The 23,554-nt window shown below is 41.0% G+C and overlaps 1 protein-coding gene across 1 annotated transcript in view; it reads left to right on the top strand.

Annotated features, from left to right (window-relative positions):
• The window catches only part of LOC139305308 (voltage-dependent calcium channel subunit alpha-2/delta-1-like), a 64,568-nt gene that overhangs the window by 22,002 nt on the left and 19,012 nt on the right, over positions 1-23,554 (top strand). The window contains exons 5-21 of the mRNA XM_070929271.1: positions 118-253; positions 9,995-10,126; positions 11,040-11,109; positions 11,952-12,002; positions 13,665-13,764; positions 18,246-18,404; positions 19,011-19,115; positions 19,205-19,283; positions 19,764-19,813; positions 20,007-20,096; positions 20,716-20,778; positions 21,576-21,659; positions 21,794-21,868; positions 22,463-22,534; positions 22,672-22,743; positions 22,841-22,902; positions 23,449-23,525. Of these exons, the coding sequence (XP_070785372.1) occupies positions 118-253; positions 9,995-10,126; positions 11,040-11,109; positions 11,952-12,002; positions 13,665-13,764; positions 18,246-18,404; positions 19,011-19,115; positions 19,205-19,283; positions 19,764-19,813; positions 20,007-20,096; positions 20,716-20,778; positions 21,576-21,659; positions 21,794-21,868; positions 22,463-22,534; positions 22,672-22,743; positions 22,841-22,902; positions 23,449-23,525 (1,477 nt within the window). The remainder of the gene's footprint in view (positions 1-117; positions 254-9,994; positions 10,127-11,039; positions 11,110-11,951; positions 12,003-13,664; positions 13,765-18,245; positions 18,405-19,010; positions 19,116-19,204; positions 19,284-19,763; positions 19,814-20,006; positions 20,097-20,715; positions 20,779-21,575; positions 21,660-21,793; positions 21,869-22,462; positions 22,535-22,671; positions 22,744-22,840; positions 22,903-23,448; positions 23,526-23,554) is intronic.

Raw genomic sequence — 23,554 nt, 5'->3', positions numbered from 1 at the left:
CTGCATATACAGTATGTTTACAAACTGAGAATGTATACATGCACAGACGCCTCTTAAGCCTAGATGGAAGATGGTTTTGAAACCCCAGGTTCTGCTTGTTTTCCCCCTTTTGTGTAGCTTAATCAGACGGAGGAAGCCAAGGGAATAAAGAACCGATATATTCCAGATGATCTAGAGATAGACCCCGACTTCAAACGACTGGTCTCATACAACACCACTGCTGTCCACATCCCTACGGATATATACGAAGGCTGTAAGTTGAAACACACATACACATGCATTGTAGAAAAATGCATAATCCCTCTCAGATCATCAACACATCCCTCTATTATAAATAATAATACATAGCAACCACCACCTTCCACCCTGCTCTCTGTCACCACTGTGTCCAGTATCTACAGTACGTTATATGTGGAGCTCTGCCTCCCAGCGCTGTCTACAGTGTATAGTTCCACACTAGGGCTAGGCTAGGCCATTTTACTCTATATATAGCCCAGATGCCAACAGCACAATGGCCAGCACACTTCTAGCTCCCTCTTTGCCCTGGTCACCAGCTGCTCCTTTCCCTCCTATTTATCGCTAACCCCGCTGACCTCTCAGGACAGTTGCACAGAATGTCAATGTGATAATGATATGATAGGTCTTTTGTGGGTGCTTTGCACTTGCATGAAGCTATTATTTTGGTGTTTTTATCACACACTTACACACACTCTTTTGTCACTGCACCAACAGGTCAAAATGAAATATCTCTGCATCTACAAGATGGATTGGCAAAACCTGCAAACTACTGACAGTCTCATTAACCTTAGCTGTGCTTGTTTAGTGCTAATTGGCATTCTAACACACTATACCTTCTAAACATCCGCATGTTGGCATTGTCACTGAGAGCATGTTAGCATACTGACATTAGCAATTATCTCAAAACACCTCTAAATATAGCATCGCAGAGCCGCTAGCGTGGGTGTAGACTCTTAGTCTTGTTTGATTTTGACAACCAAGAGAACATTTTAAAAGTACAGTAAATGCCAGTCCCAGTCTGACATTACTTTTAATAGTGGGCAAGTACACATAATATAATAGAAATATAGAAACATAATGTGTCCTTCCCTGTTTAATGAGAAATGTTGACAATGTGTATTTTACAACTAGCAGCCTGGAATAGAAGTTAATGGCTACTGATCATCCCCACTGGGACAAGTGGGGTTCAAGTGCTCTAGGGCACTTTTTCAGAACTTGCTGAGGTTATCATGTTTCACTGATTTCTTCTTTTTGCTATGCCACACTCCCCTTGCCTCCCATGCTACTGGCACTATGTGGTATGATTTCACTTCTCTCACACCAAGCCGATCTAAGGGTAATCGCATACAGGGCTATAACTTCATCTTGATAATCATCCATCCCTTCCTTCTGGAGCCTCTCCCTGCATGTATTGGACATAAAGCAGGAAAGCACACTGGACAGGCCACCAGTCAAACTAGATTTGGCTTACAGTAATTAAATCTGGTATAATAGAGAATGCTGTTATAGAAAGTGGCCAGCCTTAAACTCTTTTAGACAAGTTTGAGTCATCAAGAGCCATTATGACCTTACAGTGTCAAATGGGAAATGGACAATACTGTAAAATTAATGTTAGCATCAGTGTAATGGGTTTTGCATCACTATATTTGGTTATTGCGGCAGGCTGTAACCTTTTACGATCACAAGCGTCTTTGGAAGCCCTGAATGAAATGATACTCTACATGATACATGGTGCTGTATTGTAATTGTGGTCAGAGGTGAGTGTTTTAGTTATGTATTCATATGTGGTTGAGTGTGTGACAGTCTATGTTTAATTCCTTTCTCATGATGTTTGAGTGAAAAAGGTGGTTACTGAGTGTGTATTAGTTCACACTGTGTGTTGCGTCAGTATCTCTGTATACACAGTGATTTGTCCTTTTGCCAGTGATTTTAAAAGCAATATGTTAAAGAAGCACAAGCTTCCTTGGAAGAGATAAATGGACTAATGTATGGGTGGATGAGTGCATACAGGAACCAGCGCAGAACATACTTGCCACACATTCACACACACACACACAGGCATATCCTCTGGGTTATTAGCCTCTTATTCTAGGACACTAATGAGTATAATGCAAGAACAGTCTGACACACAAACGCAAGGATGCAGGCATGTCTTGATGCACAGAGACAAACAGTAGAGGTCATGTCCTTCCTTGCAGACACACTCTTTACCATACATGCACACACTTAGTATGGAGGGAAGGAGATCCCGAGATCCCTAGATGCCTTAGCAGTAAGAGGACACAGACAGGGCTTCAGAAAATGGAGGGAAGCTTGTGATAAGAGTGAATATTAAGTTAGAATTGACATGTGATCTGATAAGATAATCCTAATAGATCAATCCAAAGAAACCCAATGTTAGCCCAAGCTTTAGGGATACCTAGTAAAGCAACACATCAGTGGCCTCTCACGCTGCCTAACACGACACTTTCTAACTAAAATGATATAATTTCACACATTGCACGCTACATTTAACAACACAGGCATCAAAACAGTTCAATAATTTCCTCATACCCAGCCATGAGCTAATAGCCTCCTTGCCATTGATTGAGCATTCAATATCAATTACGGTAATGGTCGTCACACTGGGTTTGCTAAATGCAGTGGACTCAGTCACATGACTTTAATGCCCTTACACAGTGAGTCACTCCATATAAGGTGGACTATAAATGTGCAGAGTGACGGGCCTCTGAGGCCTCTGACTGTGCAGACATTTTTGTCATTGCCAAATGGCCAAATGCACTCAGTTATTTTTACAAGCAACAGTTATAATGATGAAAGGGTGGGGGGTGAGTTGGGCCGTTGGAGGAAGGGGTTATTCCTCGTGTGATTCATCTCTTGCTCTCTTTCTGCAACTATATATGACCTCTGTCTTTTTCTTTCTTTCTGTCTTATTCTCTTCTATCATTTGGCTTCATGTCATGCAGGCCAGTTCTTTTTATTACACCATTTCCTTTGTGGAATTCTGCATGCAAGGTCAGTCAAAATGTGCACACAGTGCAATCAGTAAATTTTACTTTTTTAAGTTCTTTCAGCTCACAGCACATAAGTCCCCATAAAACCACAACTTTTTGTTTTTAGATTTTGGTTTGAGTACAGATTAAACGAACGAGATACAATGGGCTGATAACTGAGCTTTAGGAGGTGCTGGTAGGCATATTTTTTAACTGTGGAGAGAACCAGGCTAGCTGTTTCCTCCTGCTTTCTGTCTTTATGCTAAGTTAAGCTAAGCTAATTACCTCCTGGGTCCAGTTGCATACTTAATGCACAAACATGAGTGGTATTGATCCGAGTTATCTAGAATAATAATAATGCTGTTCAATGCATTTAACTCCATAAGTCCAATTTCAGAAATTTCAGGTGGCAGAAATCTCATAGACAGATATCTGAAAACACTGGCCTATTTTTTTCTCTTTTTGTAGTTTTGATGAATTTAATAGTCCATATTTGAAGTGTCCTCTACTGCAGCATTCTGGCTTATAGGATGTGTGGTATCTATTTGATCTCTTCCAGCTCTCAGGTAGGTGTTGGGTGGTGGGATCTGGGTGGAGCTCCAGTTAACAAAGTAGCAAAGCTACAAAGGTGCTCCCTCTTTCTTTCTTTCTTTCTTTCTTTCTTTCTTTCTTTCTTTCTTTCTTTCTTTCTCAATCTCCAAGGACGGGCTGCCACATTGATACCACTCCGGCTGGCCAGCACTGTCAGCGTTGCCATGGCAATGTGTATCCGGGTGTGTGTGTGTAGGACACACACATACTTGACACGCCCTGGTGCTATCTTCTTGTGTGGAGGAAGGACCGGTAACTGGATTAGGGGACTTTGTCTAGACAATGCTGGCGTCCTTGTGGTTTTTACTGATGCTGAAGGAGAGATGCGTCATCAACCTCTTCTTCTTTGATTGCTGTAGACTTTCTCCGCAACCCCCACCCCTTTTGCTTCCTTCCTTCATCCTCCTTTTCCCTTCTCCTTGGTTTCTTTTTTAGTTCCTATTCCCTACCTTCTTCCCTACTTACTTTATCATTTTGCTCTTTTTTTCATTCCTCCTCACCGCCGTGCTGTCTTTTTCCTTTCCTCTACAGCTCTACACCTTCACCCTTCAACCTCCACTCTCCATCACTCCATCCTCCCTCACTCCACTTTATTAAGCATATTAATAGTGGGGTGTGTGGAGACAAATGTGCTACTGTCTTTCTCCCCCGCATTAGTCCTGCTGATTGGAATCTATTCTCCCTGCTGATCCAGTGTGGGTGGTCAGACTGGGATTCATTATCGTCTTTATGTGTGTGCATGCATGCACACTGGAGATGAATCAGAGTTTGTCCATGTGTGTGAATGTGTTTGAGAGAGAGAGGGAGGAAGAAACACTTGGGGTGTGAGAGTCGGCGTGTGTGTGTGTCACATTGCATGCACCTACCGTACTGTATATGGATCTCACGGCTGCGTATGCGTGTCCTCTCGCTCATTAGGCAGATTGGCGTGGATGCGATGAGAGGGGATGAGAGGAGAGCGTCGCGGCCTTGGCAGGAGATCCGAAGCTCATCTGATGCCCGTTTGCATCAATGCTGTGTGGCACCTGTCAGCCCGAGACACACACACACTGTGACGTGCTGAGATACTGTGACACTGTGTATGTGAGTGTGTTTGTGTTGAAGTCACGGTCCCTGTGGCAAAGCTCACAGTGTATAAATTGATTTATTTTTTTCTTTTTGCACTCTTGTGCCGCTTGATACACGTCCTATTTCATTTACAAAGCTGGCTGCCAAACTCTGAGGTATCTTCATCTCCATCTCTCTATCTCCTCATCCTTCCCTCCTTCTTCTTCCCCCTCCTCTCGCTGTCATTTTGTCTGCGACCTGTGTCCTTGCGACAAGTTGGATGCCTTCCCAGGACGTTCTAATCAGCTGATTGGGATTCTCATTTGGATTCCCCTCCATGCCAGAAAGTTCCCAGAGAAATCAGATTTTACCTAGCCATTAAACTCAAAAAGACAGTAATGAAAAAGATTTCTACAATGTCACATACTATATTGTTGAATTATTTCCCGATAATGCTAACCAATATCAACAAGTGGGAACTTTGCTCATGGTCCAAGTGAGGCGTAAAATGGCTCGACTGTCACTCAGGAAGACAGTCATCAGTGTGTGTGTTGTGTGAGTAATTGCTCTTGATCTCAAGGCACTGGAGATTACCAAAAGGGCTTTTCTCACCGTCATGACCTCAACACCTTTCTCATGCTACAGAAATAAATATGGGAGTCAAGTATGTGTATCCCGTCCCCCCTGGCCATAGCCTCTATGAGTAGGGTGGGTGGTTTTCGCACATAGTCATTAAATCTACATTACAAATGATCACCTATTTGTAAGATGGTCTCCACACATCACCATCCATTGGCAAACTCATTGGAATTGAAATGTGATCTACTGCTCCTGTTTCCTTCTTCTCCATCGTCTCTAACTCTTCAGCCCCCCATGTGTCGGTAAAGACAGACTTAGGGTTAAGCATCATGGCTTAATAGATAAAATTGGACTGACTCCATCCCAGTCAGTTTCAACTGGGTGTAAAATCCAGACTGCACAGTAAAATAGTGTGGTGTCCTGCAGAGCCACAGCTCAGCTGAAGTCCTCTCACCCCCTGCTCTCTCTGCCGAGTTTACTGCTTTTGTTGCCCACATCTCTCCATCCAGCTTCTCTTCCGTATGTACTTCTTTTCCACAGTTTGTTTTTCTTGTCGGTGCAAATTGCAGCGATAATTAGCGAGGCAAATTTGTTTGACGTATTAATGGTGAAAATGTGCGTTATCGATGGGATTTAAAGGTGCCTAGCAATGCCACTCTTAAGTGCAACACACACCAGCTGTAGGACGTAGCATCGTGGCTAAAGTCATCAGTGTACAGTGGCTGGGTTGTGCAGATTGTGCGTGTGAATGGGATTAAATTGCTGTTTTTCTGAAGAGTTGATGTGTTGATGCTGGGATGTAGGAGAGTGCCGTGTCTTGTGGACTTTCATGGAAAACAACATGTGTTTTGATACGTGTCATACGCCACTGAAAGATACACTGTGTGTGAGCTTCTAGTCTTTGTAGGGCTGATAATCTTAAGGTGTGTTCGAAGCTAAAGGGGATGTCAGTGCTGTGTGAATGCCTGAAAAAAGGGTGCGTTGGTGCTCACATCACAATCAGCAGTGAGTGGCAAAGTATCATCGAGCATAGGGCCCCTTCTGATAGGATGATTGCAGGTTCTCACCACTTCAGTCCCCACCATGTAATTACTTTCAAATGCACGAGCGGTTTCAGCCACCAGCTAGCTGACGACAGGGAACACCACAGGGCATCACTTGGCATGGCACCGTGCAGCGTTCGCTCCCTTCCCTCACCCCCTCCCACCGCCGCCACCCTCATCAGTCACTGCCAGAATCCTGTTTGATTTGTTTTTGGAAGCATCTACATGCCTCACAGGGAATACTTAGTATCTTCTTTTCCATATTCAGTTCCCATGTCTTCTCGTCACATTAATCATTCATTCTTTTTTTTCATCTCACGTCTTCACTTGTTAACCGAGTGATATTTGAATAGTGTGATTTATGAAGCTTGCATGGCTGCGCATCTTTGCTGAATTTATTATCATCTGAAACAATGACTTTCCAGTCCTCATTCTGGGTTGTTTTAAATGGTGACCACTCAGTGTAACACCAATTACAAACCTTAAATGGGTCCAACCAGAGTCTTGCACTCAAAAAGCTCAGTACTGCAACCAATTTTCCACCAATTTCAGTGGATTCATTACTTATTTCCACCTTCAACAAGTCTTTTGTTTTTGATCAAAGTTTTTGACTGTCGATCCAGAACTTCTACGCTTTTTGATTGTTGCATTATTTGTATTTGCTGTTATTGTCTGTTAATTTCATTCGTTTGCGGGCCCACATCTAATTCATTTTTATCTGTACCCATAAAGTAATATACACATGTTTGTACCCACATATACCTGTTACATGTACCTGTTAGATGTGGGTTACTCGTAGGTTACATGCTACACAAGTTGCTCATGTCCTGCTGACTGAAATACCACTGCCAGTAGCTTCCTTCCTTCTCTTCTTCATTTCTCTGTAGACTCATTATGTAATTTCTCTAATCTCGTCAGAGTGAAAACAATCTCACTGCAAACTCATTTGTAGAACATTCAACATGCTATATTATTTATAATTTAATATATTCAACCCCTGAAGAAAAACACTTACTGAAATCAGATTTTATTTGAGGCATTGGTAATATCCGTGTTTGTTACTTTAAGTATAAAGACACACAAACACACGCACCCCCGCCCCCCCCCCCCCCCCAGAAGTCCCTCAGGCCATGATAAATAGAGCTGACCAGAGCTTACATTGCTGCAGTGATACTTCTCATTTCTCTCTCTCATCATGGTGACCTCGAGTAAGCAACACTCATTGCCTCAGAGATGGATCTGTTTTACACTGAGACTGTGATTTGTTCCAGTATTTGGAGATTAGAGGACACTGCCTTGCCACACCTTTGATATAGTTACTAAGGGCTCATCAGTGGTGTGTGTGTGTGTGTGTGTGATGTGTGTCTGCATCCAAATTCCTGTGGGAGACTGTAATAGGTTTGTCAATTTTTACACAAAGGAAACAGACACAGTGAGTAAAGACACATTTATTTTCATCATGTATCTACACAGACACACATCACCTAATGAGTTTGTCACTACACTGACTTCCTACAGTGGCAGCTGGTGGTCAAATGAAATACTGAATGTGCTCTTTCCTTGTTAGTTCATTGTTCAGTATGAGCAGTATGTGGGGGAAACTACCAATGTTTCCTGTATGAGATCTTGTTACCCAGAGACTTCTTGTTACTGATGACACGGAAACCAGCAGGACTAATCCATTAAGGGCCATCCTCGGGGAGCCAGGAGATCAGGCCTCAACAAATTGTCACCACTTATCATTGGGACACGCATTGCTCCTACAATACCACAGGGAGCCATTTCAGGCCTGGCCTAAACTCTCTCTTTATCCTACAAAGCATGGAAATAGATCCTTGGTAAAGGAGGAGGAGTGAGGAGCCAGAGGGAGCGTGAGAGCTGCAGGACACTGAGCAGAGAAAACCAGGGAGAAGTGGGAGGATTTTTCTAGACTTTATGGTTGGGCATTGCTTATTTACTTTGTTAAAAGAGTACACTGAGTTTTTCTTGGTGGAGCCTTTATCCAAACAGACTGGGACTCACTGTACAAAAGCAAAACAGGCTTTTAACCCTTGTAACTCTGTTGCTCTCAGAAGCACAATTGAAAATTGGAATTGTTTTGAAGGTTTTCAACATACAGCAAATACTGTGCACTCAGCTGCCAGTTTATTACGTACACCTGGCTAAAGTTAGTGCAGTCTGATACAGCCCTGTAATAAAGCAAACCCTTGTTCAGTTTGTCTTTGAAGTTTGTGGTGCTGTCGTATTTTATTGCATTATATTGAGAGGTGTTTCTAATATTTATCTATATCTACCCTCATTCATATAAATGGGGTGCACAAAATATTAGAAACAGGGAAAGAAGAACCATGTTGGCAGGACAGTCTACGCCATAGCAATGTCACAAAATGTATTGATAGTGTAAACTTGTTTTTTTCTGTCCTTATTTCCTTTTGTAAATGTGGAAGTATATACTGTACAGTAAAGTATTTTTAGCATGCTATTATTAGCATTTAGCTCAAGTACAGCCTAAGTGCAGCCTCACAGAGCCGCTAGCTGTGGCTAGCTGTGAGTTATTAGCTAAGTAGGTTTACATTTTGTCGAATCTGCACCATGAAAAGTCCCGCTGCACTACTTACAGTTTCTGTTTGCACTGTGACCATGGATGTACAGACGGCAATCATCTGGAACACTTTTTATGCTCAAGGGAAAGTCTAAATTTGATTATTATCAAGTCAAGTTGCTCCAACTCTAACAGTATGTATGTGTGTGTTCTGATTTTACTTTTACTAAGGCTAAATGTGGTTTCTGTTTTTTACAGACAAATGCGTCAGTCAAGTGCTATGGGTTCAATTAAATTTCTTCCTCCCTCTCTCACTCTGCCATGCGTCTGTCTCTGGCACCTCTTCCTGCTGAGTTGTCGATATAATTCTCTGAGTTACGAGTCCAGGTGCTTCACACAAACACGTCATAACTCACTTTTAACCACACAGCTTCTAGTTGTCCGTCACGTATGACTCCGGACCTCCTGCCTGTCCCCTGTCTCGCCCTGATGTTTCTTTTTTTGTTGTTCCTTTAATCCAGTTGCTCTCGCAAAAGCACACACATATAGACAGAGGCATCTACACACACACGCAAGTATGAGTCATGCACAGCATCACTTTGACATGCAGCCCACTCTCCCAGGCAGAGCGCTGCCTTTTTCGATCAAACTGGATTGTTGGAGCATTAAGCCAGTAAGAGCTCCTGCAGACAAACAGGTAAACAAAACGTTTACTGTATGTCTGTCCCCTGAGTACCCGGAAGATGATTTTGTCTTATTCCAGAAATATCAAATTGAATCATTCTGTTTTTGCCTCCCTCTCTCCTCTCTCCTTTCTTTTGCTCACTTTCCACCGCTGTACATTTTTGGTGTGTGTTTTGAGAGGGAAAAAAAGTAAGAGAAATGGAAATATCTCATCATAGCAGATTGACGTCAGTTTCAATATCTGTGACGAGGCTTCCTCTCAACCGTCAATGTCAGTAGCCTAATACTGGCAAATGTGTGTGTGTGTGTGTGTGTGTGTGTCTTAGACTTTCAAGCATGGTTTCTCCTTCTTCAGAATTGCTTTTTCAGAGTGAATGGTTTTTGAAAAGCCTTGACATTTTGTGCTTGTGTGATTTTTATTATTTTGTACTTCTGTACAAATGTGACTCATTTAATCTTCCTGTGTGTGTGTGTGTGTGTGTGTGTGTGTGTTCCAGCTACCATCATTTTGAATGAGCTAAATTGGACAGAGGCCTTGGAGGATGTTTTCCGGAAAAACAAAGAAGAAGATCCCTCACTCCTCTGGCAGGTGTTTGGCTCTGCCACCGGATTGGCTCGGTACTTCCCAGGTGAGCAGCCCAACAGCCAATGGGGTTACTCCAACAGCCCGCTGACCTTCCTGTGGTCAGTGATGGGGACAGAAATTGCCACCAAAGGGCTGTTTCATCATGTTGCAGGCAGATGCATGCAAACGCAAGCAGACTTTTCTGAACACTGTGTTGCTGTCGGCTGACTTTGTCACAACTCTTTCTTGTGACTTTGAGCTGAGAAAGAAGCACAAAAGCCATGAATCACTTTTTGAAAAACATATATGTGAATACGGTCATGACCTTTGTATGTCTCATGATTTTCTGTTTCGAAATCTCACCACAAAAGTGTCCTCTCTACTTCAAAGATTGCTTTAAAGGAATAGTTCGACATTTTGGGGACGACCATACGCTTACTACCTTTTTGCCATGAGTTCATGAAAAGACCAATGCCACTCTTATAGCTGTGTGGAAGTATCAAGCCAGCACCACGAGGCAATTTTGCTGGTTCCCTGGCTGTTGGTTGCCCAGACATAGTCACAACACTCTCCTTGTAAAACCACAAGTTGTCAATTTTACCTTTTGATTTTGTATAGATTAAACAAACAAGACATGTTTATTTGTGAGCTGTAGAGAACGTTGGAGCCAGGCTATCTGTGCCCCCTGTTTTCAATCTTTATGCTAAACTAAGCTAAGCTTATTGGCTCCTGGTTCGAGTTGCACACTTAACACACAGAATCGATCTTCTCATCAAACTCCTGGCAAGAAAGCAAATAAGCCTATTTCCCCCAAACTATTCTTTTAAGGTATCAGATATATTAAGACATATGAATATAGATATATGACGTAAGAGGATTTGGCCACTGACACACATATTCAATTACCATAAACCTAAATTCAACGTGAAGTAAACAAATTTTCTTTTCCCCATTTTTTTCCTTCTGCCAAATCCCAGCTTCCCCTTGGATCAACTCAAGCAAGTCGGCCGATAAGATCGACCTCTATGACGTGCGCAGGCGACCGTGGTGAGTGTAGACACTTGTTATCGGGTGTGCAGCTTTGTTTCTGTGTCTCTAATCATCTCATTGCCAGTCATTTCTCTAGTGTTTGTCAAGGGCAGACACATGGCTCATTCAATCTACCTGTGTAATTGTCATATTAAACATTAATTTGCAAAAACTGTATTTGCGTGTTGCATAAACTGATTACACATAAGAGCACCTGTAAACACAAACACACACACACAGTTTAAAACAATCAAATCCAGGTCCCTGACCAAAGCCAAACCCCCTCAAATAAACACAATAGAGAACTATGATGATTAAGCCACTGCAGATCAAAGGGTACCAATACAAAAGCTTCATTAGTCTCCTAAAAATGATTAAATCTGGCTGGAAGCCACCAATATTCTTTTAACCATGTTATTAAATTTCATTAGCCTCAAAAGCCCCTTCGGCTACAGAGCACTCAAACTCTGAACAAAGACACACAACTATTAAAGAAATGGGAGAAGAGAGCTAATTAAAGAATACAAAGGTCTGATTGATTGTTCAAATGCAATCAATGCACTTCCGATAAGTGATATTTGTTTACTTGCAAAATGTACACTCTCATAACTATTATGTGTGCTGAAGTCTATGTGTTGTGTAGAAACTGTAGAAAGCTGTTTTAAAAAGCATAGCTGCATTATGGTAATTGCTTGCTGTGTGTGTGTGTGTGTGTGTGTGTGTGTGTGTGTGTGTGTGTGTGTGTGTGTGTGTGTGTGTGTGTGTGTGTGTGTGTGTTTCCACTTCTGTACATATGTACATCTCTTTATGTGCTTAATCTCCATGACCTTTGTGTGTGTGTGTCTGTTATTACTCACCAGGTACATTCAGGGGGCGTCGTCTCCCAAGGACATGCTGATCCTGGTGGATGCGTGAGTGATGACTTTATGATTCACCTATTACAGTCAGATTTTATTTTCTTTTGCACGCCAGGAGTCCCCGATGCTAACTGAACCCCGCTGGGCACTGCGTTCATGGCCGCTTGTGTGACACTGACAAACAAAAAGCAGTCAGTGTGTTGGGCAGCTTTATCATTTACAGTCCAGTTGTTTCTTCTCGTGATTTATGCCTTAAACGTTAAGGTTTAGATATTCAAAGATGATTCTGGAAACAGAATTTGGATCTTTTCTGATTTCACAGTATGTGATCATACATGTGCAATCCTCTTAAAAGAGCAAAGCCAACAATGAATTGATATTATTAACTTTTAAGTGTTGCCTGCGTGTCCAAAGCGTGACATAGTTTATTCCTCTGCCCCATAGTCCTCCATTTTTGTCCAAAAACAATTAAAAAGTCATCAATGAGCATATTCCGTCATTACCATGAACACTGCCTGTGTAGTTTATTTTGAGTCAATCCCACACACACATGTAGTTTGCCAAAAACTACAATGCCCACCTGTTTTAGGTCTTTCAGTCGGCATTTACATCTTGGTGTATTTGTTTTTTTCCTTATGATTGGCAATGTCTCACCATTTTTTTTACCCACTTCATTATTTACCACAAGAAATGCCTACTGCAGGCAAGAACATGTGATTGTGAGTGCGGTGTATTCTTGCCAGCGTCAAAGTGATTTGTCTGAATTTTTCCACTTAGCTCCACTTTGAAATGACACTCATGGCACAGCACCAGGGCTAAATGACAACACAATATGATAAATGAAAAACTAAATGTGTCCACTTGCAGCTCTTCGCACAGCTCTGGTAATTGACACACAGAGGATTGATGAGGCTTATTGGACATTAAAAGCTCTGGAGAAAAGAATATTAAAGGAACTCCACTCCTCATTTTTCCAGTTTCTGTCCTTTCTATTCTTTTACCTGCAGGAACTAGTATAGTGGCGTATTTACAGATCAATCAGTGCAGGGTCCTAATTTTGTTCTAGCAAGAGCAGTAAAATATAGAAAATGATCAAAGGAGTTTAATCTTGACAGTAGCCATTAGCTGAGACATGGGGATGGCACTCAACTGACATCTAGCCTGCTTGTTAATGGAAATAACTTGTAGTCACAAGGTCTAATATCTCTGCATATAGCTCATGAATAGTTTAATGCCCTTTAGAAATGGCAATGTCAGTTGTTGTTGGTGCATAGTAAGATATCTCACCAACTAGCCAGACTGCTATGAAGTTTATATTTATGTTTTGGAGACCCACTGACCAGACCACTTCACCGCTCTGATCAGGCAAAAGGTCCCGTAGTCTTGTACACAAAAAATCAAAGGGAAAATTGACAGATATTTTTCCTTAAAAAACTTAAGGTTTATTTATCCACCTTGGCTGTGGTGGCAACAGGAAAGCAGAGGAGCACAGAGATACATTTCCAGAAAAGCGCCCGAATTTCATATTAGAGAAGAGAGCACAAGTGGAGCAGAGGTGCAGTGAAAGAGCTTTGTGCCATTGTTGCATGAGGTTGGATTTCAATAAGACGCATTCCTGCATGTTAATGTCCACTTAAACCAGTGGATCAGTTTCTTTTTATACTATGGTATTGATTTGTGTTGTAAAACACAGACCATCTCTATTCCAAACTGCAGGAGTGGCAGCGTTTCAGGTCTCACCCTCAAACTCATCCGAACATCCGTTTGCAAGATGCTGGAGACCCTCTCTGACGATGACTACGTGAACGTGGTCTATGTGAGTATTCACACAGCTAATACTTATAGTGATATTTACTTTAGAAATACTTCTATCACATCAAGTATGCTTCTTTCTTTTTTTTTTTGCAAAATCCTGTCCAGGAAATTCTTAGGATTCCTTATATGTATTGAATTTCCAGGTGCACACGTTGCTGAATGTTAATGTGGACATATTTGTGGCTTGACTGTTTGAGTCACTTTACTCCTGCGGTTTGAGTCATTGGTTTAAACATGGCAGTGACCTTTTGAGTGACTAAATGTACCGCACATGGATGGATCTTTATTGTGGCTGCATGGATGCATACATGCTTGTGTGCTCATTTGTGGGACTCAAAGTATCTCTGTGTGTATATACATACGTATATATATATATATATATATATATATATAGTATATGTGTGTGAGTTTGCATGCGTGTTTATGTAAGGGTATGTATGAGAGACATGTCTCCAGAGCATCAGAGCTGAATCTGAGTATGTGTGCCTAATAGAGCGAACGCATGACACAGCTTGGGCAAACCCTGAAATGCCACAAGATAAGTTTGACAAATGAATGTGTGCTGTGTTTATGACACACACTTTGAATCAGAGGCATGTAATGGAAAAGCCCCTGCTAGCCTAATTGAAATTCTGCAGGAATCCCAGGCATCAAAGGATTTACTGACATGGGGATCGAGGAAATATTCATCCATCATCATTTAAAGCTCCATAGCAGACTGCATAAGGCAGATTTGTGCTCCCTAGCAATATTAGTTGTGGAAAGAAAAATAATACAATTTTAAGAGGTTAGAGTGGTTATTTCCCTCTATTGGAGGAATTTGTGGGGAGTCAAGAAGGCACGTTGGAGGCAATCACACTGGACATGATTTTCAGGACTGGAATGCAAAGAGTACCACTCTAACTTGAATTTTGAGCACTGAATCCACCTCTTTATGCTGTTGCTAGGCAACCATCAAACTGCTGTTGTCCGTCACTTAGTGAGCGAAGCTTGTGTAACTTCGCTAATGTTTTTAGCCAACTAGAGAACACTCACCCCACTTTAATACATACATTCTCTGGTGAAACAAAGAGAGGAGAATTAGCCACTACCAAGCTGTCCATGTTTTCTTAGTTTACATTGAATGTAACAGAAGAAGCTCCTCTGATTGGACGAAAGAGAAAAAGTTTCAAACACATTGAAATTAATGAAATAGCAGTGACTCTTGCTGCCAAAATGTCATTGATTGTTTCACCCCATTAGTCAGTCACATCTGTCTTTTCTCTGAGAAATTGAATTACACAAGAACAAAATGACGATCCTTCAACATAAGTGAATTAAAAGGCCCCCATAGCTGTTAAAAGGAGGGGTCAACTGGCCAATCACTGAAAACAATAACATGCCGCTAGGAGGAAGGCAAGCACAACTGTGAACAAGAAATGTCAAACCTTCCAGGCAGATGTAGCAGACATCCACTGCCTATAAATGAAGGACCTTCTGGAGAATGAAACTGATGTGGTCGAACAGTGACAGTTTCCCTGTTTACTGATATACACTTGACTGTAATGTCTCACCTCGTCCAGCCAACACTGACATCAGCCTCCCAGTTCTGGACAAAGAAAGACTTAAAGCAGTAGTTCAAATGTTTTACTCGCTTTCTTGCCAAGGGCTCAGCGAGTTATATAAAATACAGCTGGCAGCCGGTTAGCTTAGCTCTTAGCTCTTTTCGCACTGGTCAGTCTAGCTGCAAACTCCACAGCTTTTCCCCCATTAATGCCCAATTTTCTATATTAAAACAGTGATAACATCGCAAAAGATGCAAATATTTAAAATGCCTCACTCCAGTTATTTGCATCTTTGGCGCAGGATACATCATACGTTCTTGGATTTGCCTGCACTCCATCTGAAATCTCCCTCTTAATCCTCTTTGTCCTTCTTCCTAATGGGAGGAAACATAAATGACTTTTTCAGTCTGCTTTCCAAATGAAATATTAATTACATTTTCTTTCACTTCCCTTAATAAAGCGGTGGTTTATGTTTTTGTTTGGAGCTTTCAAATCAGCTAAGTGAAAGGGCTTTTGAAGTTAATGAAATCAGGCAGCGGTATAATAAGTATATTGATGGCATCCAAATCAGTTTATAGACCTTCCAGAAGCATTTTGAAGCTTTTTGAAGAGACAATCTGTTATAACCTTTCATAATAAAATAGTGTAATTAAAGCGGCTGGGTCCGCTCTCAGTACTGTTGTGTGTGTGTGTGTGTGTATCTGGTTTCATGTTTTGTATGTTTTTAGAGTGAATATTCATGAGCAATATCTCTGTTTTGCCTGTGAAGTACATATATCCCTAAGTCTGTATATCTAAATGATCCTTTATGCTTCCTTTTTCAATTCCAATATGTTGCTGGCACACACAACTCATTAACCAGAGAAAGTGAATGAAATTCCATAACACAATAATGAATTACTGTCTAACCCTTAATTATCTGAAGTTGAATACAGTATAAAACTTGTGATGCTTAATTTTATGGGTCCTATAATTTCCTAGTAGATTCTAAAGAAGTTTCCTGGAAAGAACGATGTAATTTGGTGCTAATTATGGGGGAAATGGAGTCAATATTGTAAGATAGTTGTCTTTAGCTGATGCGTGCAATTAATGAAATGAAATGAATTAACTGAAAGTGTACCAGTTGAACACTGTCTTCATTTTCCCCATAATTCCTAGTTCCATTTTACGTAGTCCTTTCCAGGAAGCCTTTTAAACCATCAGAATGAAATAGAAGTTGCTTTCTAGAACATTTTATAAGAAAGTGTGTGACCCATATCTAGGCGAGTCTGAATATGTATGTGTGTATGCACTGAAAAGGTAGCCATAACAGTATAGGACCATGGTGGTGACTATGAACAATTTCAGGTGTTTCTTAAATACACAAACGCGTATATATAGAATATGCGCACATACAGTATGCTGTTCTGTAGAGCTTTTATTACTGTGTCTGAGATATTTTAAGATGTGTTTTATAAGTTAGATGAAGTTGTAACTCACCATGGTTTATATTATTGTGTTTGTGTGTGTGTGTGTGTGTGTGTGTGTGTGTGTGTGTGTGTGTGTGTGTGTGTAGGCGTAGGCGTGCATCTGTTCAAAGGACGAATGTCTTGGCAGTATTTGCCCTGAAACGTCCGCCAACATGTTGAATAGTTGGAAACTAGTCATTATGAGCTGCAGCATCCTTTGGCGTTCTAAAAAAAATAGCAAAGAGGTGACACATGAATTGTGTTAAAGTTTGTTCTTTGATCGTAGATCCTGGAGTTATATTATATAATTTAGCTAAAACTGTCACTGTTAATCACTCTCATATCTTTGCTCTGTGTTTGTTGCTTCTGTGAATAATTTAGCTGTTATTTTGTCACCGATGCATCTAGAATATTTGGGCTATTTTGCCTCTATTGAACTAACTGCTTTGACAACTCACTTCAAAGTGCAGATTATGTTTTAAAAGCTCAAAATGGCTTGTCTTAGTAGCAGCCCTTGTCATTGTCTCTTTCAAGTGCCATTTCCACTATTTTGTCACCCATTGACATTTTATGCAACCGTACAGTAAGATCTTCGAGAATTCTTGATCAGATTAGTGGTGGGTATCTGCCGATATTCAAATTTGTGTCGCAAGAAATCCATAAAGTTCTGTAAAAGCAATGGACCTCTCGTGTGTGTGTGTGTGTGTGTGTGTGTGTGTGTGTGTGTGTGTGTGTGTGTGTGCGCACATGTTTGAGATTGTGTGTGTGTGTTTTGCACATGATCATGATTGCAGTCAAGGCCAAAACAGATGTTGGGTATTAATGAGTCATGTCCCAGACTTCCATAGATGCTGTGTGTGTGTGTGTGTGTGTGTGTGTGTGTGTGTGTGTGTGTGTGTGTGTGTGTGTGTGTGTGTAGGTTTATATTTGTGTGTGCGTGTGCATGAATTGATAGGGTTCCATCTGTTCCTCAACATTAACTATTCACCAATATTAATCTGAAGACACTTCTGTTCTGTAATAGTAATTTAACCAGTTATAGTAGTGTCTGTCTCTACGGCATAATCCCTCCATAATCAAGCTCTTTGTTTTTTTTCACCTCCTTATGCCACTGTTTTCACATCCCTACCTGCTCTCCTGCCAATCCTTCCTTCTGCTCCTATAGCTCCCTTCGGTCTGTGCAGATTTGATTAAGACATGATTGCATTTCACACATGACAGATTTTTGCAACAGCAAAGCCAAGAAGTGTTATTAAAGTAGATCTATATACTTTATAACATCTGTCAATGATTTTTTTAATTTATTTGATCTAAAATGGAATCAATTTAATCTCTCTCTTGAAATACCTTACGTTAAACCCATCCTATATGTTCAAGGGACACTGCATGACTCCGTAACGAAGGGAAAACAGGCCACATATTTAATAGAAAAATATGTGCAAGTGCCTTCCCTCCACTTCCCATCATCCCTCCTTCCCTTTTCCCTCCAGTTCAATGACAAAGCCACATACGCGTCCTGCTTTGAGAACCTGGTGCAGGCCAATGTCCGCAACAAGAGGATGCTGAAAGACGCTGTGCAGAGCATCACTGCCAAGGGTATGACCAACTACAGAGGCGGCTTCGAGCTGGCCTTCAAGCAGCTCGCTCAGGTAAAGTGTCAGTGTGGGCACGGGTGGTGGGATATTTGTGGTATCTGGTATCTGTGTTTGGCTGAAATAAGGACGCAGGAGAGTGTGTATGTGTGTTTGATGGATGGGGATAGGGATGGTAGCGTTGAGGACGTCACTGTCAGTCTGTTGTGTTTACTTATTTCATCCAACAATGTCCCTTGAAATATGCAGACCAACCCAGAGGCTTGATGAAACCCTGTGAATCTACTTAACGCTCTTAATATATATAATTTTGTATAATCTATGTTCATTTAATTTATCAATTTCATTCAATTATGAAAATAATCATGAAACATAGGACACATTGACAACTCAATCCCAGTGGTGTTCCAATGAAGAGTGAGTATATGTCGACCTCTTCTGGTTCTTTCGGACATTGCAGATTTTTTCATCCGCGCAAGAGCTCATGTTTCACTTGCTTCACTTGTCTTATGTAACTGCATGTGTATATAGAGGCATTAGCTCTTAGTTCTTTTTGCAACCACTTCTTCAACCGTTTCCTGTAACAATATGAATGTGTGGTTATTCACTTTCCTTGGTTAAATAGTGGTTAAAATGCAAACATTTTGCCTTTGTATCCCCTAGATGAATGTGTCCAGAGCCAACTGTAACAAGATTATCATGCTCTTCACTGATGGAGGGGAAGAGAGGGCAGAGGAGATCTTTGAAAAATACAACCCTAAGCAAGCGGTAGGACTGTGAACACAAGTTCAGAGAGTAGAGTACAGCAGTCTTTGCTTTTCACCATATTCAGTTTTATCTATTTTTTCTTCTCACAGGTGCGCATCTTTACATTTTCAGTAGGTCAACACAACTACGACAAAGTACCAATACAGTGGATGGCCTGTGCTAATAAAGGTAGGAGGTGTCCATGTGACTTACAACTCATCACATATCTGATGTGCATTCTTCTGTAGGATGAAGACCTGATTAAAAAGATACTTTATAAAGGGTCCAACTGTTATCTGACCAGATGACAAACACAAAATGCAAAATATTCCATTAGTTGTGAGCACACCTTTATTTTACATGATGGAAAACACAGAATGTGTTTTAAGTTCATCTCAAAGTTTGTTTCAGTCAACCGTAAAGTAAGTGGTCAGTGGGGTTTGCTCTTAAGTACAAGTTCTCTTTTTGGTTAGGTAGGTTGTCAATCCCATAATAGTATTTTTGCCAGACAACATTACTAGATGAATATGAATATAGCACATAAAATGTACTCCACTTGTCTGATCCTTTGAGTTGCTTGATATTCAGTAGCTGGGGTAATCTCATCTAAATGAACCTTTTGTTTTCACAATGGGCTTGAAATAAAAAAATAAACTATCTTTGTTTCAGGGTACTACTATGAGATCCCATCTATAGGTGCCATCAGGATCAACACTCAGGTAAACTTCACTCATACAACACTACAATTTATACACTTATTTATCCATGAGTGGTTGCTACTCTATTTGTCTTTGACTCCAGCTCTCTCTCTGGTTTACTTAAGCAGTTGTGTATTGTGCCCTCTTGTGGTGGAATGACTGATGTGCATGTGGCAAATTAAAATTAAAGTCTTTCTCTCATCCTTTCTTGCAGGAGTACTTGGATGTTTTGGGCAGGCCTATGGTTAAGGCTGACAGAAAGGCCAAGCAGGTTCAGTGGACCAACGTCTACCTGGATGCACTGGTATGTTATGTATTATTACAGGCATACATTAGATGTAAGTTTATGTAAAGACAGAACACACTTGTGTGTGTGGGAAAAGTCATTGGCATCGAACGTAGAGCTCCGCAAGAATGAGAAGAAATCTGTTCTCTGTCATATGAAGAATTTCAGATAAGTCTTGTTGAATTCTGCTAAATGTTTTCTGTTTGTTGTCCTGGTAAACTCAACTTCAACTCTGTTCCAGTAGTGTTTGTGACAGGACAGATTATTTCAAAAATGCTGCATCAGTCATTTTATTGTGGTGCTTAAGCTTCTGTCAAGAGGAACTTTTAGGCAACCGTGTAGATAAGAAACCAGTCTGGTTTCGGAGCCAAATGGTTTGGATATTGTCATCCGTTCACTGATAAGCCGCTGTCAGTGTTTGTGACTGTATTGACCTCGTCACCACCAGAAATGTCTCTGCCTTTTGTTACGGGAAACATCTTATTTTTTAACGGTTGGTTTTCCAATGACCCACTGACACCCATGGGACATGCATGGGGTCAGTTTTGGACAGCTGTTTAATGATGTTTTATTAATCACTGACTGTTTGCCTACATACCTAATGTTTATTCAACATGTCGTACGCTTCATCTTCCAGAAGCTTGGCCTGGTGATCACTGGAACTCTGCCTGTCTTCAACAAGACCAACACGGGCTCAAAGGTAGGCGAGAGACTACTTTTGATTCTCATGTTACTCATTAAATGTAAATTCTAATTTACTAATTTATTTTATTGACACAGTTATTGTAAGTCCTACTCTTTGCATGTTATATATGCTTATTCCCACATTGTTTCTTGATTCACTCACTCATTCTGTCTTCTTTCACGTCCATCTTGTTTAAAATTGACTTACCGACTGAATTTACTGTATGTCTGACACTTTGACCCCACGGGAGAATTAAAGACTGCGGTTTTCACCATAATGTTTACCAGACTAGAAAAATAAACATACAACATGAATACCCTCAATTATCGTCTCATCCTTTTTACTTTTATCCTCCTCTTTCTTGTGGCTCTTCCTTATATCCTTTGTTGACGCTGAGGTCCCTCGAAGCTCTCCCGCGTGCCTCCACAGGAAGAGAATCCGGGATGTCATAAAGCAAATATCAAAAAGAGATCAAACCTGCAGATCAGACAGAGACAAATGATCCGGTAGCTAAGTGCTTCAAGATGAGTTTACATGTCTACCTCGAAGGACTCGGGGGTTACCTCCGCTATGGCTGAAAACGAAGGCTGGAAATGCCTTGTCAGTGACTCATGGCGGCATGCAAAGCTTTTGGGAGTGAGACTGTCCAGATTTCTATTGCACCCCATTTCCTTGAAATCATTCAGAATGCACGGAGGGACTTGACTCATCCAGAAAGAACAACAGGGCTTATAAGTGGGTCTTACAGCGACTCTTACTGCCCCTGACTTCCTCTTCTTCCCCCCCCCCCCCCCCCTGTGGTTTTCTTTCAGAAATCTCAAAACCAGCTCATCTTAGGGGTTATGGCTATTGATGTTTCCCTGGAAGATATCAAGAGACTGACGCCTCGGTTTACTGTAAGAGCACGCACAACATAAATAAACACAAACGGAAACCAGCCCATTTATACAGTAGATGTCATATTTGGTACCTGGGTTCCTCTGTCCTTCCTTTCACAGATATCTCCCTCTCTATTTCCTTTTTCCTGTAGTTCGGACCAAACGGCTATTACTTTGCCATTGACCCCAATGGATATGTGTTGCTCCACCCCAATCTGCAGCCACGGGTAGGCCAAATCACTCGACTGTAATTCAGAGCAAACAGATGTTTTCTTTTTCCAGGGACAGTCCTGTCATTTGGTAATCTCATTTTCACATTCTCAGTTGACTAAATTCCAATATAGGTCGAGACGAACATGATATTCCTGATTGTCAACAGGCTTTTGAGACTGAGAATACATAAAGGTTCTTGTCTTTTACTACCTATTACTGGGTTGTTAGCCTGAATTGCCACACTGACTTTGTTTGTATCATTTGGCGCTGACTTTTCACGTCTTACTTCAAAATGTCCTGATTATAAACGTCCAGATTGATGTTTGTTGAAACATGGCAAACAAGATGTTTCTCATTGACCTTTGAGATATGCGCTCTTCGTACACATGCACAGATTGGTCACAGATGATTACAACATTCAAAAGTCAGTGTTAACAGTTACATTAGTCCATAATTAGTTCCTCGTTCAAGGCTACAAAATCAGAATCTGTTTTGGAAACAGAAGATCAATAACTGATGTTTTCTCAGTTTTTCTCCTTTGTTCTCAAAGCCCATAAATGATGAATTATAGTATGAACTGCAGACTAATTGCTTGCATTTCTATGTAGACTGCCAAGTTTGATGAACCTGTAACTCTGGACTTCCTGGATGCAGAGCTGGAGAATGAGATCAAAGTGGAGGTTTGGAAAATACATTACTCCAACTCATATGGTTCCATGAGCTCATAACAGAATCGATAGCATTGTAGTTTCTGAATATAGTAGATTGATCTTCTCCTTTAAAATTAATTACTTAATTAATTTTATTTGATCAACAGATAAGAAGAAAAATGATTGATGGTCTTAAAGGGAATTACACAATATCTACACTGGTGAAATCCCAAGATGAGGTAACGTTATATTGAAAGGATGTTGAAGTCCATGACAGTTTTAAACACATTTGCTTAGAAGATGTATCGTGTACTGACCAAACTGTTGCCCTCAAAGCGCTACATTGACTTAGGTCAGAGGACGTACACCTTTGCACCAGTGAAGGGGACAGATTACAGGTAAATATCATATGTTGTAAGTGCGTCTCGTGAAGTGATAATAAATCCATTGCATGTGTAAAGTACTTTTTGCCAAACCTCAGTCCAGAAATAGAGGAACTCCAGATGCTTTGCACTAACACAGTTTGCAAAATCATAATTGCATAAAACTCAAACGCCTTTGTATTCATTGGGACTGGAGCTGGACGGTGGTGTTAAGTTCAGGACAAAGTCCAGGCACAGTTTAGAGAAGTCTAGGTGAAGCCATTAGGGGCCAGTGTTCACAACTTGCGCGTACGATTTGGAAAATTCAGCCTCCTGCTAAAAAATGCTGAGCAGGACGTACTGAAAGATTGGCTGAGGTGATTTTTTTTTTCTCAAAACAAAGGGGAGGAAATGCAGTGTTTGTTTTTGCATGTGAATTGGTTGGTTGAGCAAGATTGTGTGCTTGCAGTTAATGTCTCAGACAATGAAATGCTTACTCGATTCAACAATGCAGTGACAAAAAGCTTAACGTGATACTGTATATGGCAAAACGTGACTTTCTTTGTGTGTGTCCTCTCTCAGCCTGGCCCTGGTCCTTCCTGAGTACAGTATGCATTACATTCGAGCCAAAATCGGCGACACAATCACCCAGGCAAAATGTAAGTGCCAACTAAATCAGTTCAATCTC

Source organism: Enoplosus armatus, chromosome 22 (genome assembly GCF_043641665.1).
Source record: "Enoplosus armatus isolate fEnoArm2 chromosome 22, fEnoArm2.hap1, whole genome shotgun sequence".
NCBI lineage: Eukaryota > Metazoa > Chordata > Actinopteri > Centrarchiformes > Enoplosidae > Enoplosus > Enoplosus armatus.
Note: the sequence above shows the minus strand (reverse complement) of the source record. Positions and strands in the feature narration are given on the sequence as shown.